The 21,057-nt window shown below is 46.4% G+C and overlaps 1 protein-coding gene across 2 annotated transcripts in view; it reads right to left on the reverse strand.

The window, feature by feature from the left end:
* Window positions 1–598: 598 nt before the first annotated feature.
* The window catches only part of eif2ak3 (eukaryotic translation initiation factor 2-alpha kinase 3), a 54,046-nt gene continuing 33,587 nt past the window's right edge, over window positions 599–21,057 (reverse strand). For both annotated transcript variants that reach the window (XM_045723807.1, XM_045723806.1), the window contains 13 exons: window positions 20,330–20,618; window positions 18,148–18,322; window positions 17,314–17,442; window positions 16,934–17,056; window positions 15,629–15,858; window positions 15,314–15,426; window positions 13,951–14,073; window positions 13,715–13,861; window positions 10,968–11,778; window positions 10,424–10,597; window positions 5,181–5,282; window positions 4,755–4,817; window positions 599–3,359 (listed from right to left, as the gene is read on the reverse strand). In XM_045723807.1, coding sequence (XP_045579763.1) covers window positions 3,174–3,359; window positions 4,755–4,817; window positions 5,181–5,282; window positions 10,424–10,597; window positions 10,968–11,778; window positions 13,715–13,861; window positions 13,951–14,073; window positions 15,314–15,426; window positions 15,629–15,858; window positions 16,934–17,056; window positions 17,314–17,442; window positions 18,148–18,322; window positions 20,330–20,618 — 2,665 coding nt within the window. In that variant the 3' untranslated portion in view covers window positions 599–3,173. The remainder of the gene's footprint in view (window positions 3,360–4,754; window positions 4,818–5,180; window positions 5,283–10,423; window positions 10,598–10,967; window positions 11,779–13,714; window positions 13,862–13,950; window positions 14,074–15,313; window positions 15,427–15,628; window positions 15,859–16,933; window positions 17,057–17,313; window positions 17,443–18,147; window positions 18,323–20,329; window positions 20,619–21,057) is intronic.

Genomic DNA, 21,057 nt, shown 5'->3' on the forward strand with positions numbered 1-21,057 from the left:
ACTTTACAAATGTAATAGAAGTGTTTATTAAATGTAAGACTTGGAAGAAGTCACCATATTTCAATGCACTTCATGGGACGAAGTGTATTCATCATATATTTATATATATGTACCACCAACCCAAAACTGATTGATTTCGGCATTAAACATAAATAAAACAAAATAAACATATTTACATCATCACCAGATCAGATGGACAGATAGATTTAACTACAGGTCAAAGGTTAGGGGTCAGAGGTGCAGAACTGGAACTGAACCAGACATCCAGGGAAAGAAGAGAGGAGAGAAGAAGAGAGGAGAGAAGAAGAGAGGAGAGAAGAAGAGAGGAGAGAAGAAGAGAGGAGAGAAGAAGAGAGGAGAGAAGAAGAGAGGAGAGAAGAGAAGAAGAGAGAAGAGAAGAAGAGAGGAGAGAAGAAGAGGAGAGAAGAGAAGAAGAGAGGAGAGAAGAAGAGGAGAGAAGAGAAGAAGAGAGGAGAGAAGAGAAGAAGAGAGGAGAGAAGAAGAGGAGAGAAGAAGAGAGGAGAGAAGAAGAGAGGAGAGAAGAAGAGGAGAGAAGAAGAGGAGAGAAGAAGAGGAGAGACGAAGAGGAGAGACGAAGAGAGGAGAGAAGAGAGGAGAGAAGAAGAGAGGAGAGAAGAAGAGGAGAGAAGAAGAGAGGAGAGAAGAAGGGAGGAGAGAAGAGAGGAGAGAAGAAGAGAGGAGAGAAGAAGAGAGGAGAGAAGAAGAAAGGAGAGGAGGGTGGAAGAGACAGAAAAACTTAATATCCGTTAGATAACTATCTTATAAACTAATTCAACTATAGTTGTCATTTATAACACTACCTCTAGAACTAAAAGCAGAGATGACAGTATTATCTAAAGGTCTTGGATACTCTCGATTGCAGACAGACAGAAATACAATTTAGGTACTTGCGCAGATGTTCTCAGAGTTTGAAGGTAAAGTCAGAGAACGGTAATTCCTTCATATAGTCCATAAAACATGAATACAAATAAAACAACCCCCTTTGCTGGGACTCGGATACAGTAGGTCAAAGGAAAAAAGGTTATAAACTGTAAGAACTTGATCTAGTCTAGAACATTCTAGAACATCTAGAACATTTAAACCAGGGGTGTATTCCTTAGTGCACACCGTAACAAAACGTTTTGCAATGGAAAACCAGAGTTTTATTGGACAAGTTCAGCTAGGTCCCTCCCTGTTGTTTCAGCCTTATTGGTTCCATTTGGTTCAACCCAGTTTGGGTTATAAAAAAAATCAAAAATAAGTGATTTTATTTTGACCAAACCTCAGCAGACTCTCTGTCATCTCTACTCAACATCTCCACTCAACAGAACCAGATCTACCTCAGCAGACTCTCTGTCATCTCTACTCAACAGAACCAGATCTACCTCAGCAGACTCTGTCATCTCTACTCAACAGAACCAGATCTACCTCAGCAGACTCTCAGTCATCTCCACTCAACAGAACCAGATCTACCTCAGCAGACTCTCTGTCATCTCTACTCAACATCTCCACACAACAGAACCAGATCTCTGCTGTTGTAAATTTATCAGCTTCTTCAGTCAAAGACAAAATTTACAGTAATCAAAAAAGCTTGCAGGATTATATATATAAAAAAAGCCTGTCAAAAAATCATTAGAAAAAGCACAATTGATAAAACAATAATTATAGTACATTACAATTATCAGTGATAAGAGTAACAAGGACTTCATAAGACTTTTCTAAAGCACTGCTCTCCTGTCCAGAGGAGAAAACATGGTGTTTATCACATAATGAAAGCTGTCAGGTCCAACATGTTGTTGGGAGGTCCTCCTTAACTTAGAATCAGTTCATTCTTGTTCAGGGCCTAAATGAAATACAGACTGCGGAGAGATCCGCATTATAGAGCAATTGACATTTAAAGGCAAGTTCTAATCAAGCCAACATGAGATGACAACATGTAAATGAGAACTTGTTCTCAACTGGCCTACCTGGTTAAATAAAGGTGAAAAAAAATATTAAAAAAATAAAATAAATAAACATACGGAGCGTTTTCCGTGAATGTGGCCTACGCAAACATGGGAATATTGCCTTTAAAACGTGCAGAGCGGACCGAATGTGATCGGATTGAATCTGGCACTAGGTGACAGTTATCTTAGAAATACAAAATGACTCTCCATTCTATTTCTTAGATAGAAAGAACAATGTCTATGACACAGTATCCTCCGGGCTTAAGAGATCAGATCACATTGAAGCTAGCAATAAAGTGCAGCTGTCATCTCTCTACCATCATCGGACATCATAGTGCTTCATTCTGTCAGTGCCATTCACAAAGCAATGGAACCGTATTACAGTCTCAGTCAGTATATACACAGGTGTGACCACACCTTCTCTTTTTAACAACATACAATCATTTGCATTTTTTTTTTTTTTACTTATTTACAAAACATTGGCAGGGAGAACATTTTGGAAAATTATTGTCCTGCTCTGGCTAGCAACTTAAACAGATTTGACTTTCTACATTTACAACAACAACAACAACAACAAAAAAGAAAAGCGTGAGGATTTGTTAGTCCCGGACAGCCCTGTGATCCCCATCGTAACCATGCTATAGAAACATGACCCAGCACCATTCATTCATTCATTCTAGTAGAGGAGTTCAGAGCAGGTCTCCTGGTCCAAGGCAGTTAACACCTCACAAACCTCCTAAGGCCTAAGCAATGCATTTAAATCACCTTTAACAGAACAAACAGGAAAAGGGTTTTTCTCCCAAATCAGGCATCTCAGTCTCCAGTTCTCAGTACTAGTTGTCAGTACTAGTTACCAGTACTAGTTACCAGTTGTTAAGGACAGTTCATGTTAGAACAAGGTGTCATCTAGATATGGTTGATATGGTTACAGGATTCAACAGGATTCAACAGGGTTCAACACGAGGGAGAGATTGAATGAACAAACAGTGTGAGAGAAGGGTTACTGTAGAAGGGTTACTGTAGAAGGGTTACCGATGGGAACGATGTGAGAGAGATGTCCTACAGGGTCTCTTTGGTGGTGTGTAAGAGGGAGAAGGTGGTTCTGTCTGGCATTAGACTGGGAATGGGGGAACAGGGGGTGACTGGCGTGTGTGTGTGTGTGTGTGTGTGTGTGTGTGTGTGTGTGTGTGTGTGTGTGTGTGTGTGTGTGTGTGTTTGCGTGTGTGTTCAGGAAGAGGCAATAGAGGTGCGCGCAGGCCATCCGGCTGACGAGGCGCTGTATGTCCGGGATCGTTGTCGGACCGCCAGGCGACACGGGACTTCCAGTTCCTGAAACAGAGGCTCCTCCGTGATGTCAGCAGCCTCAGGACGCTCCGCCGGGTTCAGGGACAACATGCTGCGGACCATGCCCAGCTAGAGTACGCAGGAGAGACACATCAGGGTACATGACACCACACACTATGATCTGATCACTACAATCTGATCACTACGATCTGATCAATATCAAAACATACACAACTCATCAGATAAAATACTCATTCATTTCTTAAGAGTAGTACATTTTATGCCATGATTGTATTTTATTCCATCTATGATATTATTGTATCAAGCCAGTGAGCCAGCACAGACAGTAGGAGGTGCCAGAGAGCCAGCACAGACAGTAGGAGTTGCCAGAGAGCCAGCACAGACAGTAGGAGGCGCCAGAGAGCCAGCACAGACAGTAGGAGGCGCCAGAGAGCCAGCAGAGGCAGTAGGAGGCGCCAGAGCGCCAGCAGAGACAGTAGGAGGCGCCAGAGCGCCAGCAGAGACAGTAGGAGGCGCCAGAGCGCCAGCAGAGACAGTAGGAGGCGTCAGAGAGTCAGCACAGACAGTAGGAGGCGCCAGAGAGACAGCAGAGACAGTAGGGGGCATCAGAGCGCCAGCAGAGACAGTAGGAGGCGCCAGAGAGACAGCAGAGACAGTAGGAGGCGTCAGAGAGTCAGCACAGACAGTAGGAGGCGCCAGAGAGACAGCACAGACAGTAGGTGGCGTCAGAGAGCCAGCAGAGACAGTAGGTGGCGTCAGAGAGCCAGCAGAGACAGTAGGAGGCGCCAGACAGACAGTAGGAGGCGCCAGAGAGAGAGCAGAGACAGTAGGAGGCGCCAGAGAGACAGCAGAGACAGTAGGAGGCGCCAGAGAGACAGTAAGAGGCGTCAGACAGACAGTAGGAGGCACCAGACAGACAGCAGAGACAGTAGGTGCCAGACAGACAGCAGAGACAGTAGGAGGCACCAGACAGACAGCAGAGACAGTAGGAGGCGTCAGACAGACAGTAGGAGGCGTCAGAGAGCCAGCAGAGACAGTAGGAGGCACCAGACAGACAGCAGAGACAGTAGGAGGCGCCAGAGAGACAGTAGGAGGCGCCAGAGAGACAGCAGAGACAGTAGGAGGCGCCAGACAGACAGCAGAGACAGTAGGAGGCGCCAGACAGACAGCAGAGACAGTAGGAGGGGTCAGACAGACAGCAGAGACAGTAGGAGGGGCCAGACAGACAGCAGAGACAGTAGGAGGCGTCAGACAGACAGCAGAGACAGTAGGAGGGGCCAGACAGACAGCAGAGACAGTAGGAGGCGTCAGACAGACAGTAGGAGGTGTCAGAGAGACAGCAGGAGGCGCCAGACAGACGAGACAGTAGGAGGCGCCAGAGAGCCAGCAGAGACAGTAGGAGGGGCCAGACAGACAGCAGAGACAGTAGGAGGCGTCAGACAGACAGTAGGAAGCATCAGACAGTAGGAGGCGTCAGACAGACAGCAGACATACACTACTTACCTCCTGGACGTTGTTCTTGGCGAAGACAGCAGGAAACTGTAGCCCTCGGACTTCAGTCAGAGTCTGGAGATAAACATGATACCATAGACAACATATAACTTCAGTCAGTCTGGATGAGATAGTACTGTAGTACTACTCACCCTGGTGAGTTTTTATATAGTACTACCCACCCGGGTGAGTTTTTATATAGTACTACCCACCCGGGTGAGTTTTTATATAGTACGATTCACCCTGGTGAGTTTTTATATAGTACTACTCACCCGGGTGTGTTTTTATATAGTACTACTCACCCTGGTGAGTTTTTATATAGTACTACTCACCCGGGTGTGTTTTTATATAGTACTACTCACCCGGGTGTGTTTTTATATAGTACTACTCACCCGGGTGAGTTTTATATAGTACTACTCAGCATTGTGTGGTACTCACTCTGACTCTCTCCATCTGTGTCCTGAAGGGACAGAGCAGTTCAAACAGGATCAGACCCAGAGAGTAGATATCCACTTTGTGAGAGTACAAGTCACCAGACAACTGGAGAGGAGAGAGAACAAGGTTATGGTTACAGTTAGATAGACATCTCTAATCTAGAAGACTACACAGTTCAGGGTAACAGAGTAGATTATCCACTCTGTGAGAGTAACGGTTAAGACACAGACATCTTGGTTACATCTCTATTAGACAGCTCTATGAGTCTAAACAGGAGGAGTTACCAGACAGACAATTTACCAGTCTAAACCAGGATGAACCAGGACAGAGTGAGCCAGACCATGATGAACCACACCAGGGTGAACCAGGACAGGGTGAACCAGGACAGGGTGAGCTAGGATGAACCAGACCAGGGTGAACCAGGACAGAGTGAGCTAGGATGAACCAGACCAGGGTGAACCAGGACAGAGTGAGCTAGGATGAACCAGACCAGGGTGAACCAGGACAGAGTGAGCTAGGATGAACCACACCAGGGTGAACCAGGACAGGGTGAGCTAGGATGAACCACACCAGGGTGAACCAGGACAGGGTGAGCTAGGATGAACCAGACCAGGGTGAACCAGGACAGAGTGAGCCAAGTTTAACCAGACCAGGGTGAACCAGGACAGGGTGAGCCAGACCATGATGAACCAGACCAGGGTGAACCAGGACAGGGTGAGCTAGGATGAACCAGACCAGGGCGAACCAGGACAGGGTGAGCTAGGATGAACCACACCAGGGTGAACCAGGACAGGATGAAACAAGAAGAACCAGGGAATCCTGGGAATGTGATTAAAGACGTACACGATACAGTGCATTTGGAAAGTATTCAGAACCCTTGACTTTTTCCACATTCTTATCTCTTACTTTTTTGGGGTATTTTCTTAAAACGGCATTGTTGGTTAAGGGCTTGTAAGTTAGCATTTCACTGTAAGGTCTATACCTTTGGATTCGGCACATGTGACAAATACATTTTGATTTCATTTGATTTGAAACATGTCCCAAACCCACTCCTGCGTTGTCTTTGCTGTGTGCTTAGGGTCATTGTCCTGCTGGAAGGTGAACCTTCGCTCCAGTCTGAGGTCCTGAGCGCTCTGGAGCAGGTTTTCATCAAGGATCTCTCTGTACTTTGCTCCATTCATCTTTCCCTCGATCCTGACTAGTCTTCCAGTCCCTGCCGCTGAAAAACATTCCCACTGCATGATGCTGCCACCACCAAGCTTCACCGTAGGGATGGTGCGTGGTTTCCTCCAGACGCGACGCTTGGTATTCAGGCCAAGAAGTTCAATCTTGGTTTCATCAGACCAGAGAATCTTGTTTCTCATGGTCTGAGAGTCTTTAGGTGCCTTTTGACAAACTCCAAGTGGGCTGTCATGTGCCTTCCACTGAGGAGTGGCTTCCGTCTGGCCACTCTACCATAATGACCTGATTGGTGGAGTTCTGCAGAGATGGGAGAACCTTCCAGAAGGACAACCATCTCCACAGAGGAACTCTAGAGCTCTGTCAGAGTGACCATTGGGTTCTTGGTCACCTCACTGACCAAAGCCCTTCTCCCCCGATTGCTCAGTTTGGCCGAGCGGCCAGCTCTAGGGAGAGTTTTGGTGGTTCCAAACTTCTTCCATTTAAGAATGATGGAGGCCACTGTGTTCTTGGGGACCGTCAATGCTGCAGACATTTTTTGGTACACTTCCCCAGATCTGTGCCTCGACACAATCCTACCTCGGAGCTCTACGGAGAATTCCTTTGACTTCATGGCTTGGTTTTTGTTCTGACAGTGGGACCATATATAAACTCAGCAAAAAAAAGAAACGTCCCGTTTTCAGGACCCTGTATTTCACAGATAAATTATAAAAATCCAAATAACTTCACAGATCTTCATTGTAAAGGGTTTAAACACTCTTTCCCATGCTTGTTCAATGAACCATAAACAATTAATGAACATGCACCTGTTGAACGGTCGTTAAGACACTAACAGCTTACAGACGGTAGGCAATTAAGGTCACAGTTATGAAAACTTAGGACACTAAAGATGCCTTTCTACTGACTCTGAAAAACACCAATAGAAAGATGCCCAGGGTCCCTGCTCATCTGCGTGAACGTGCCTTAGGCATGCTGCAAGGAGGCATGAGGACTGCAGATGTGGCCAGGGCAATAAATTGCAATGTCCGTACTGTGAGACGCCTAAGACAGCACTACAGGGAGACAGGACGGACAGCTGATCGTCCTCGCAGTGGAAGATCACGTGTAACAACACCTGCACAGGATTGGTACATCCAAACATCACACCTGTCGGACAGGTACAGGATGGCAACAACAACTGCCCGAGTTACACCAGGAACGCACAATCCCTCCATTAGTGCTCAGACTGTCCACAATAGGCTGAGAGAGGCTGGACTGAGGGCTTGTAGGCCTGTTGTAAGGCAGGTCCTCACCAGACATCACCGGCAACAACAACTCTATGGGCACAAACCCACCGTCGCCAGACCAGACAGGACTGGCAAAAAGTGCTCTTCACTGACGAGTCGCGGTTTTGTCTCACCAGGGGTGATGGTCGGATTCATGTTTATCGTCGAAGGAATGTGCGTTACACCGAGGCCTGTACTCTGGAGTGGGATCGATTTGGAGGTGGAGGGTCCGTCATGGTCTGGGGAGGTGTCACAGCATCATCGGACTGAGCTTGTTGTCATTGCAGGCAATCTCAACGCTGTGCGTTACAAGGAAGACATCCTCCTCCCTCATGTGGTACCCTTCCTGCAGGCTCATCCTGACATGACCCTCCAGCATGTCAATGCCACCAGCCATACTGCTCGTTCTGTGCGTGATTTCCTGCAAGACAGGAATGTCAGTGTTCTGCCATGGCCAGCGAAGAGCCCGGATCTCAATCCCATTGAGTACGTCTGGGACCTGTTGGATCGGAGGGTGAGGGCTAGGGCCATTCCCCCCATAAATGTCCGTGAACTTGCAGGTGCCTTGGTGGAAGAGTGGGGTAACATCTCACAGCAAGAACTGGCAAATCTGGTGCAGTCCATGAGGTGGAGATGCACTGCAGTCCTTAATGCAGCTGGTGGCCACACCAGATACTGACTGTTACTTTTGATTTTGACCCCCCCTTTTGTTCAGGGACACATTATTTAATTTCTGTTAGTCACATGTCTGTGGAACTTGTTCAGTTTATGTCTCAGTAGTTGAATCTTGTTGTGTTCATACAAATATTTACACATGTTAAGTTTGCTGAAAATAAACGCAGTTGACAGTGAGGATGTTTCTTCTTTCACTGAGTTTAGATAGGTGTGTGCCTTTCCAAATCATGTCCAATCAATTGAATTTACCACAGGTGGACTCCAGACAATTTGTTGAAACATCAAGGATGATCAATGGAAACAGGATGAGCTCAATTTCGAGTGTCATAGCAAAGGGTCTGAATACTTATGTAAATAAGGTATTTATGTAAAATAAATATATATACATTTTCAAAAAGTTCTAAAAACCTGTTTTCGCTTTGTCATTTGGGGTATTGTGTGTGGATTGATGATGATTTTTATTTTATTTCATCAATTTTAGAATAAGGCTACATCGTAACAAAATGTGGAAAAAGTCAAGGGGTCTGAATACTTTCCAAAGGCACTGGATATGCAAAAATATGTGGACACCCCTTAAAAATAGTGGATTCGGCTATTTCAGTCACATCTGTTCGTGACAGGTGTATAAAATCGAGCACACAGCCATGCAACCTCCATAGACAAATATTGGCAGTAGAATGTCCTTACTGAAGAGCTCAGTGACTTTCAACGTGGCACCGTCATAGGATGCCACCTTTCCAACAAGTCAGTTTGTCAAATTTCTGCCCTGCTAGAGCTGCCCCGGTCAACTGTAAGGGCTGTTATTGTGAAATGGAAACATCTAGGAGGAACAACGGCTCAGCCGCGAAGTGGTAGGCCACACAAGCTCACAGAACAGGACCACTCCAGAGAACGCGTTTCCACTGCTCCAGAGTCCAATGGCGGTGAGCTTTACACCACTCCAGCCGACTCTTGGCATTGCGCATGGTGATCTTAGGCTTGTGTGCGGCTGCTCGGCCACGGAAACCCATTTCATGAAGCTCCAGACGAACAGTAATTGTGCTGACATTGCTTCCAGAGTGCTGAAGCACGTAGCACGTCTGTCCTCGGCTGCAACACTCACTACCGAGTTCCTAACTGCCTCTGGAAGCAACGTCAACACAAGAACTGTTCGTCGGGAGTTTCATGAAATGGGTTTCCATGGCCGAGCAGCCGCACACAAGCCTAAGATCACCATGCGCAATGCCAAGCGTTGGCTGGAGTGGTGTAAAGCTCGCCGCCATTGGACTCTGGAGCAGTGGAAACGCGTTCTCTGGAGTGATGAATCACGCTCCACATCTGGCAGTCCGACAAATCTGGGTTTGGCGGATGCCAGGAGAACGTTACCTGCCCCAATGCATAGTGCCAATTGTAAAGTTTGGTGGAGGAGGAATAATGGTCTGGGGATGTTTTTCATGGTTCAGTCTTGGCCCCTTAGTTCCAATGAAGGGAAATCATAACGCTACAGCATACAATGACATTCTAGAATATTCTGTGCTCCTAACTTTGTGGCAACAATTTGGAGAAGGACCTTTCCTTCTTTCAGCATGACAATGCCCCTGTGCACAAAGCGAGGTCCATACAGAAATGGTTTGTCGAGATCGGTGTGGAAGAACAAGACTGGCCTTCACAGAGCTCTGACTTCAACCCCATCGAACGCCCAACCTCACTAATGCTCTTGTGGCTGAATGGAAACAAGTCCCCTCAGCAATGTACCTACATGTAGTGGAAAGCCTTCTCAGAAGAGTGGAGGCTGTTATTGCAGCAAAGAGGGGACCAACTCCATATTAATGACTTCCCAGAAGAGTGGAGGCTGTTATAGCAGCAAAGGGAGACCAACTCCATATTAATGACTTCCCAGAAGAGTGGAGGCTGTTATAGCAGCAAACGGGGGGGACCAACTCCATATGAATGCCTTCCCAGAAGAGTGGGGGCTATTATAGCAGCAAAGGGGGACCAACTCCATATTAATGACTTCCCAGAGGAGTGGAGGCTGTTATAGCATCAAAGGGGGACCAACTCCATATTAATGCCCATGATTTTGGAATGAGATGTTTGACGAGCAGGTGTCCACATACTGTTGGTCATGTAGTGTCTGTTCAGTCTTACCTGCTCTGGGCTCATGTATAGTTTGGTGCCGACTTGTCCAGTGTGACGCGCGTAGCTGGGCATGGGAGTTAGGGGTCCTGAATCATCCTCATCCTCTTCCTGGTCCATGGCTGTCACCAGACCAAAGTCTCCAACCTTCACCACATCATCCACTGTGAAGAAGATATTGGAGGGCTGGAGGAGAGAGGAGGGGGAGAAAGGAGAGAGGAGGAGAAGAGAGGAGAGGAGGGGGAGAGAGGAGGTGAGAGGTGAGAGGAGATAGGAGAGAAAGAAGGATGAAAGGGAGAGGAGAGAGGGAAGGAGGAGAAAGAGGAGCGAGGGAAGGAGGAGAGAGAAGAGTAGGAAGGAGGAGAGAGAAGAGAGGGAGAGAAGAGAGGAGAGAGAAGAGAGAAGGAGGAGAGAGGAGAGAGAAGGAGGAGAGAGAAGGAGGAGAGAGAAGGAGGAGGAGAGAGGGAATTTTTAGATACTGGTGAAGGTAGGGCTGGGGATTGTGTGTCCGTCTGTGTGTGTGCATCTTCATTCCTACGTGTGTGTACGTCCTCACCTTGAGGTCTCTGTGCATCAGGCCCTTGCTGTGGAGGAAGTGAACGGCCTCAGAGATCTGCAGAAATATGCCCAGACACTGAGAACGTTCCCTGTGTTCAGGCAGACATCTCTGAGACATCCAATCCTTTAAGGTGTCTTTACGACACAGCTGCATCTGAATGTACAGGTACACCTTAGGAGAAGGCTGGGGCCTCAGGGTTGGGGGGGTCCGGGAGGGGCTTGGGGCCAGGCAGAGGGAGGTGGGGCGTGGAGGAGAGGAGGAGGAGGGAGGGATGGAGGGGGAGGAGGGTGGGACGGGTACGGGGAAAGGGTCGGTTCTTCTGGTGTGGGAGGAGGAGGAGCTAGCCTTCTCAGTGAGTGGGGTATTGGCCAATACGGAGGCTTCTGAGGGGGTCATGACCTCAGGGTCAGGGTCGGCGTCACGGTCGCAGCCCGAGTCCTCGAACACGATGTCAAAGGAGGATGAGGTGCAGTCGCTTGGGCCGCGGGGGGGGCATAGCTCAAAGGAGTGGGGCGTGTCAGAAGTCGAGGCCTCCGGGTCTGGTTGGCTATCCAGCTCTGACATCATACTGTCCTGACCAATTGGCAGGGGGAAGGGGAGATCAGTCCCGACTCTGAAGTCCATAGCCCCGCAGCCAAATCCCATGGCCCCGCCTGCAGATCTGGAGAGCATGGATTGGTCGTGGTCAGTCATGAAGGCCCCGTCCAAGCCAGACGCAGAACTCACAGGGCTGGAGACGGAAGAGATGGGCACTTTGACAGACAGCACCTCCATGTGGTCGGGGGAGCTCAGTGGCCAGTCGGTAGTGCTGAGAGAGAGGAGAGGAAATATGATCGACATCATCCTACTTCATACATTTTAGGAATTGGAAACGGCTTCAACCATCATTAAACAAGATGGAGACAAGAATCAATGAGTTCTAGAAACATACAGTTGAAGTCGGATGTTTACATACAACTCAGCCAAATAACATTTAAACTCAGTTTTTCACAATTCCTGACATTTAATCCTAGTAAAAATTCCCTGTCTTAGGTCAGTTAGGATCACCACTTTATTTTAAGAATGTGAAATGTCAGAATAATAGTAGAGAGAATGATTTCTTTCAGCTTTTATTTATTTCATCACATTGCCAGTGGGTCAGAAGTTTACATACACTCAATTAGTATTTGGTAGCATTGCCTTTAAATTGTTTAATTTGGGTCAAACATTTCGGGTATCCTTCCACAAACTTCCCACAATAAATTGGGTGAATTTTGGCCCATTCCTCCTGACAGAACTGGTGTAACTGAGTCAGGTTTGTAGGACTCCTTGCTCGCACACGCTTTTTCAGTTCTGCCCACACATTTTCTATAGGACTGAGGTCAGGGCTTTGTGATTGCCACTCCAATACCTTGACTTTGTTGTCCTTAAGCCATTTTGCCACAACTTTGGAAGTATGCTTGGGGTCATTGTACATTTGGAAGACCCATTTGTGACCAAGCTTTAACTTCCTATCCTCATGATGCCATATATTTTGTGAAGTGCACCAGTCCCTCCTGCAGCAAAGCACCCCCACAACATGATGCTGCACCCCCCGTGCTTCACATTCGGGATGGGGTTCTTCGGCTTGCAAGCCTCCCACTTTTTCCTCCAAACATAACGATGGTCATTATGGCCAAACAGTTCCATTTCATCAGACCAGAGGACATTTCTCCAAAAAGTACGATCTTTGTCCCCATGTGCAGTTGCAAACCGTAGTCTGGCTTTTTTATGGCGGTTTTGGAGCAGTGGCTTCTTCCTTGCTGAGCGGCCTTTCAGGTTATGTCGATATTGGACTCGTTTTACTGTGGATATAGATACTTTTGTACCTGTTCCCTCCAGCATCTTCTCAAGGTCCTTTGCTGTTGTTCTGGGATTGATTCGCACTTTTCGCACCAAAGTACATTCATCTCTAGGAGACAGAACACGTATCCTTCCTGAGCGGTATGACGGCTGCGTGGTCCCATGGTGTTTATACTTGCGTACTATTGTTTGTACAGATGAACGTGGTACCTTCAGGTGTTTGGAAACTGCTCCCAAGGATGAACCAGACTTGTGGAGGTCTACAATTGTTTTTCTGAAGTCTTGGCTGATTTCTTTTGATTTCCCCATGTCAAGCAAAGAGGCACTGAGTTTGAAGGTAGGCCTTGAAATACATCCACAGGTACACCTCCAATTGACTCAAATGATGTCAATTAGCCTATCAGAAGCTTCTAAAGCCATGAAATCATTTTCTGGAATTGTCCAAGCTGTTTAAAAGGCACAGTCAACTTAGTGTATGTAAACTTCTGACCCACTGGAATTGTGATACAGTGAATTATAAGTGAAATAATCTGTCTGTAAACAATTGTTGGAAAAATTACTTGTGTCATGCACAAAGTAGATGTCCTAACCGACTTGCCAGAACTATAGTTTGTTAACAAGAAATTTGTGGAGTGGTTGAAAAACGAGTTTTAATGACTCCAACCTAAGTGTATGTAAACTTCCCACTACAACTGTATGTTTGACTCTCACTCAATTAACAGCTGTCCATTTCTGACAAAAAAAAAATCCCCCAGCCAGGCCTTAGGGGGGGGCTCTCCTGCCTGGTGTTACACTGTAATAGTTCCTACCTGGTGTAACATCATTATGGTTCCTACCTCTCCTCCAGCCAGCGCTGGTCCTGTCCCTCCTGCCAGCCCTCTGGAGGGCTCTCCTGCCTGGTGTTACACTGTAATAGTTCCTACCTCTCCTCCAGCCAGCGCTGGTCCTGTCCCTCCTGCCAGCCCTCTGGAGGGCTCTCCTGCCAGGCGTTGAAGTACCGGATGATCCCTGGATGTTCCAGCTTGGCCAGAGCCTTCACCTCTCTCATCACCTTCTCCCTGGCTAGCTCTCTGTTGGGTAAGAGCTGGTCAATACACAGGCTAGTGGGTTTAGTAAAAACACAGGTACCTCGGGTTCGTGACAACGCTGAAGCCGTTACCTGTTGGGAAGTCGTATCCTCTTGATGGCATAGTTACAGTCGTCCACCTGGTTCCGAGCCTCGAACACGACACCAAACCCTCCTCGACCCAAACACTGAACGGGCTCAAAGTCTGTCAGGTACCTGGGAGACGGACAGAAGACAGGATGACTCTAATGTCGAATGGACACAGAGATTTGACCCTTGTTCTTACGGACAAACAGAAGACAGGATGACTATATTCATACTATACAGTATGAATACTGGGGGTGGGCTATCAGCTACTATACAGTATGAATACTGGGGGTGGGCTATCAGCTACTATACAGTATGAATACTGGGGGTGGGCTATCAGCTACTATACAGTATGAATACTGGGGGGGTCTATCAGCTACTATACAGTATGAATACTGGGGGGGTCTATCAGCTACTATACAGTATGAATACTGGGGGGGTCTATCAGCTACTATACAGTATGAATACTGGGGGGGTCTATCAGCTACTATACAGTATGAATACTGGGGGGTCTATCAGCTACTATACAGTATGAATACTGGGGGGTCTATCAGCTACTATACAGTATGAATACTGGGGGGGGGTCTATCAGCTACTATACAGTATGAATACTGGGGGTGGGCTATCAACTACTATACAGTATGAATACTGTGGGTGGGCTATCAGCTACTATACAGTATGAATACTGGGGGGGGCATCAGCTACTATACAGTATGAATACTGGGGGGGCCATCAGCTACTATACAGTATGAATACTGGGGGGGTCTATCAGCTACTATACAGTATGAATACTGGGGGGGGCATCAGCTACTATACAGTATGAATACTGGGGGGCCATCAGCTACTATACAGTATGAATACTGGGGGGGCCATCAGCTACTATACAGTATGAATACTGGGGGGTCTATCAGCTACTATACAGTATGAATACTGGGGGGCCATCAGCTACTATACAGTATGAATACTGGGGGGGTCTATCAGCTACTATACAGTATGAATACTGGGGGGCCATCAGCTACTATACAGTATGAATACTGGGGGGGTCTATCAGCTACTATACAGTATGAATACTGGGGGGGGCCATCAGCTACTATACAGTATGAATACTGGGGGGGGGTCTATCAGCTACTATACAGTATGAATACTGGGGGGGGTCTATCAGCTACTATACAGTATGAATACTGGGGGTGGGCTATCAACTACTATACAGTATGAATACTGTGGGTGGCTATCAGCTACTATACAGTATGAATACTGGGGGGGGTCTATCAGCTACTATACAGTATGAATACTGGGTCGGGTTCCATTTTGGACGTAGCCTTAGTGAATCAGTCGTCAGGTCTGTTTTAATGTTAACACCGTACGATACCTGGATACGTATTCACTGGGGCGGATCTCCATGACAACAGTCTCTTTGGGTTCGGCCACCTCAAGGTCATACTTGCTGTCGGTCTGACACTGAGTCTCCGACTCCTTGCGTTGCTACGGAGATCAGGATAGAGACGGGATTATTAATAAACATTGATCCAGAAACAACAATAAACAACAACAGAAACACACTTCTGAAGCCCATTCCCCACACCTCTATGTACACAGGGTCGTATTCACTAGATACCAAACAGACGAAGAAAACCAAACTGAGACGTGTAATTTCCTGTATGTGGCTGACATGATGTGGTCGTACCCGTACGTATTCGACCGGGGCAGTGGGGTGGAAGAACTTCCTGACTATATAGGTGGTAGCAGCGATACAGAACACCATGGTCCCTAGGATCTCTTTCCACCAAGGCAGTAACAGGACCGGATCCTTCCTCCTCCTCTCTACCGCCGCACCGCCATCCTTCAGCAGAGACACCTCCGCCACGCCGCGTCGCCCACGGTAACGCTTACTGTACGGGAAGTAGTACCCGTTGTCTGGGGAACAGAGAGAGGAACCAGTCAATGAATAAATCAACAACTCAATAACTTGTACTATTATAAATCAACAAAACAACAATGCATTTCCATGTCATTTTTAACAACATGGTAAAACAAGAACAGGTGGTTAGGATTTTATACTGGTTAAATAATGACAAAAAAGCTAGTCTAACAGACAGTATAATAGGAGGTTATAACATGTTATAACAGTAGGTTCTTACCATACAGGTACTGCAGGACAGACAGTATAATAGGAGGTTATAACATGTTATAACGATAGGTTCTTACCATACGGGTACTGCAGGACAGACAGTATAATAGGAGGTTATAACAGTAGGTTCTTACCATACAGGTACTGCAGGACAGACAGTATAATAGGAGGTTATAACATGTTATAACGATAGGTTCTTACCATACGGGTACTGCAGGACAGACAGTATAATAGGAGGTTATAACAGTAGGTTCTTACCATACGGGTACTGCAGGACAGACAGTATAATAGGAGGTTATAACATGTTATAACAGTAGGTTCTAACCATACGGGTACTGCAGGACAGACAGTATAATAGGAGGTTATAACATGTTATAACAGTAGGTTCTAACCATACGGGTACTGCAGGACAGACAGTATAATAGGAGATTATAACATGTTATAACAGTAGGTTCTAACCATACGGGTTCTGCAGGACAGACATTATAATAGGAGGTTATAACATGTTATAACAGTAGGTTCTTACCATACGGGTACTGCAGGACAGACAGTATAATAGGAGGTTATAACATGTTATAACAGTAGGTTCTAACCATACGGGTACTGCAGGACAGACAGTATAATAGGAGGTTATAACATGTTATAACAGTAGGTTCTAACCATACGGGTACTGCAGGACAGACAGTATAATAGGAGGTTATAACATGTTATAACAGTAGGTTCTAACCATACGGGTACTGCAGGACAGACAGTATAATAGGAGGTTATAACATGTTATAACAGTAGGTTCTAACCATACGGGTACTGCAGGACAGACAGTATAATAGGAGGTTATAACATGTTATAACAGTAGGTTCTTACCATACGGGTACTGCAGGACTGACAGAGCGCCGTTGCTGTATTCTTCATGAGAGAACTTGTCGTTGTTCAGACACTTATCAAACTCATCAGAACCAACCAGCACAGGAGTCCGAGATGGAGAATCTGCATGAAAGAGATACTGCATTAAAACCCATTACAGACAGCAGGCTGGACATCACTCCAGACAGCAGGCTGGACATCACTCCAGACAGCAGGCTGGACATCACTCCAGACAGCAGGCTGGACATCACTCCAGACAGCAGGCTGGACATCACTCCAGATAGATAACAGTCTATTTATCTATTTAAGGGAACATGGATGGAGTGTGGATCTCTCAGTCATTAAAGTTACGGTAATGATGGACTCATAGAAGTACGTACGTATGAGGGGTTTCCATCTGATGGTTGGGATGTTGTCCGGGTCTGGTCCGGGCCCGTTTAGGGCTTTAGATGGGAACTTTTCTGAGATCTTGACGGACGACTGCAGGTACAGCTGGCCCTGATACATACCTGGGAAGGGAAAAGGTTAGCACTGACAACCAATCACAGGACTTGGGGGAGAGGCTTAGCACTGACAACCAATCACAGGACCTGGGGGAGAGGCTTAGCACTGACAACCAATCACAGGACCTGGGGGGAGAGGCTTAGCACTGAGAACCAATCACAGGACCTGGGGGGAGAGGCTTAGCACTGACAACCAATCACAGGACCTGGGGGGAGAGGCTTAGCACTGACAACCAATCACAGGACCTGGGGGGAGAGGCTTAGCACTGACAACCAATCACAGGACCTGGGGGAGAGGCTTAGCACTGACAACCAATCACAGGACCTGGGGGGAGAGGCTTAGCACTGACAACCAATCACAGGTAACAGTGAGACACAGCAATACACACCATCTTCCTTATTTAAAAACATCTCCAGCTTTGTGAGAAAGTCAATCCCCCTGAGAACCATCTGGTGAGTCTGCTAGCAGCTGATAACATGATGTCTACCTTGAGAGTGTATTCTGATCTACTGCAGGAACAGATCAATTAAAATCGCTCCCCCATCCCATAGTGACTGGCGGTACAGTGTCTGTGACAGACATCAGACTGTTACCTATCGTGTTTGGTTACCCAGGTATACGCTGGACTCCGTAGCTCCACGTGCCTCCCCGTAGTGACTGTGTAAGCCTATGGTGTCTGGTTTAGGGGTCATAGGTTAGGGTTTACATACCCAGGTATACGCTGGACTCCATAGCTCCACGTGCCGCCTCCATAATGTCCTCGTCCTCCTCCTCCTGCTGCTCCTCCGCATCAGGACGACTGCTGTAAGGCGTGTCATCAAACAGGCTGATGGCCGTTACCTTCCCTCCGCCAACCAACCAGGCAGAGGCTATGGGCGTGCAGAACTACATGGAGGAAAACGAGCGTTAACGCTAGGCTGAACACTGAAAAGAGAGCTTGGAGATAGCCTGGTCACAGATCGGTTTGTGCTGTTTTGACAACGACCATAGGAGTTCTCAAGACAGAACAAATACATCTGGGATCAGGCTAGGTTGGAAAACTAACACTAGAACCGCTATAGTCAGGCTAGGTTGGAAAACTAACACTACAACCGCTATAGTCAGGCTAGGTTGGAATAATAACACTAGAACCGCTATAGTCAGGCTAGGTTGGAAAACTAACACTACAACCGCTATAGTCAGGCTAGGTTGGAATAATAACACTAGAACCGCTATAGTCAGGCTAGGTTGGAAAACTAACACTAGAACCAGAGCTCTATTACCGTAATTTCCGGACTATTGAGCGCACCTGAATATAAGCCGCACCCACTGAATTTAAAAAACAATTATTATTTTGAACATAAATAAGCCGCACATGTCTATAAGCCGCAGGTGCCTAACCGGTACATTGAAACAAATGAACTTTACACAGGCTTTAACGAAACACGGCTTGTAACAAAAATAAATAGGCTTTAACAAAACACGGCTTGTAACAAAAAATAAATAGGCTTTAACGAAACACGGCTTGTAACAAAAAAATAATCATTAGCAGTAAACAGTAGCCTACCAAGAAAGTCATTGGTCACTATCTTCCTCCTCCTGTGCACTGAAACCACTGAAGTCATCTCCTTTCCAAAAAAATTTAAAGCGGGAAAAAAATCCATATATTAGCCGCATCATTGTTTAAGCCGCGAGCTTCAAAGCGTGGGGGAAAAAAAGTTGCGGCTTACAGTCCGGAAATTACGGTAATAATCAAATGTATTGTAGAAAAATCAAAAACATGCTGTGTGTTGCAGTAGACCTTCAGAATAATAATAAACATATCTTGGACTCTATCTAGCGAAGGCAAACGATGTCAGCCCACTGAATGACAAATGGACGATAACTGTGCAAGTTACTTCACAATGTAATGTACTGTAAAATCAGAGCTAACTGAATGACGAGGGTGAAGAAGACAATTTCATTCAGAACAACAATAGTGGGTAACGATGAATTGGTGTTATGCCCATTTCTCAGCGTTGGCGTTCATGGTAATATAATTTGACAGCGCGCCTTGTGCGTTGACACCATTCTCTTTCACGTTTTACTGTGTAACGAAGAAGCTACCTCAGGACTGTTGTATCTTCTGTAACTCTATTACTAGTCACATGTATTGTAAGGGAAAGGAAAACACGCTGTGTGTTGCAGTGGGCCTTCAGAATAATGCAAAACATATCCTGGACTCTATCCAAGTTGATGAGCGGGAAACAAACGATGCCGCTCAGCCTGCACACTGAAACTACACCTGAACTATACGGGAAACGATTATCACACATTTTAAAGAGAGAGTTAGCCTATGGACAAGACGAAATGGACAACAATCTGATGAGTGACAATATTATCAGTTGTGAAATTGTACATGAAGAGAACTGCATCTTGTAATTGATAGATGCAGAGAAAGGAGCATCACTTTATCAAATCCTCCTTCAGTCACATGCAAGTAAAACATTGTGATTTCTATATACAATCTGAAAGACCATATTCTGCCGTTTCTATGACACGTCACTTTGTCACTTTTTCCACACACACACAAAAAAAAAACGTGCTGTCCATGCATTCAGCACACATGACCAGCCGCGCAGCAGCATTGCTCTGGCTACTGAGCAAAAAATAAATAAATAAAAAGAGTAACAATAAACTTCCAATTAAAATACTCTATTCTGTGGTCAGTGGATGAATGGAAGACAGAAACCAGATAGAAACTCATACCGGAGCATGTGACTTCAATGACCTGGATGATGAGGAGAGTGAAGAGGGGTGATTTCATTTAGAACAACAGCGTAATGACGATGAAGAACAGTGGGCGGTATAGGCTGTTCCCAGACCAGCTTTCCTCCAGGACTGTTAATAGGTTCTTATAGATGTATAAATTACCTGCTGTTCCCAGACCAGCTTTCCTCCAGGCTGGGTGCTGAAGGCCATCACCTTCCAGTCAGGAACAGAGACCTTGATGACTAGGTCTGGTATCCCAGACCCGGGTGTGTCAGTGTGCGTGTGTCTGTGGTTGTCTGTGGTCTCCTCCATGATAACCTTCTGCCCACTGCTCCTCTGCTCTTCCTTCCACATGGCCTCGCCGCTCGCCATCTCTCCCTCCAGGAAGTTGCTGGTCAGCTGTTTTTCGGGAACAAACCTCAGCTCAAAGCTCCCCACGCTAAAGTTCCACCTAGAGAGAGAGAACCAGAATGTTACAGTTCCACCTAGAGAGAGAGAGAGAGAGAACCAGAATGTTACAGTTCCACCTAGAGAGAGAACCAGAATGTTACAGTTCTACCTAGAGAGAGAACCAGAATGTTACAGTTCCACCTAGAGAGAGAACCAGAATGTTACAGTTCCACCTAGAGAAAGAGAGAGAACCAGAATATTAGAGTTCCACCTAGAGAGAGAGAGAACCAGAATGTTACAGTTCCACCTAGAGAGAGAACCAGAATGTTACAGTTCCACCTAGAGAGAGAGAGAGAGAGAGAACCAGAATGTTACAGTTCCACCTAGAGAGAGAGAGAGAGAGAGAGAGAACCAGAATGTTACAGTTCCACCTAGAGAGAGAACCAGAATGTTACAGTTCCACCTAGAGAGAGAGAGAACCAGAATGTTACAGTTCCACC

This window comes from Salmo salar, chromosome ssa09 (genome assembly GCF_905237065.1).
Source record: "Salmo salar chromosome ssa09, Ssal_v3.1, whole genome shotgun sequence".
Lineage (NCBI taxonomy): Eukaryota > Metazoa > Chordata > Actinopteri > Salmoniformes > Salmonidae > Salmo > Salmo salar.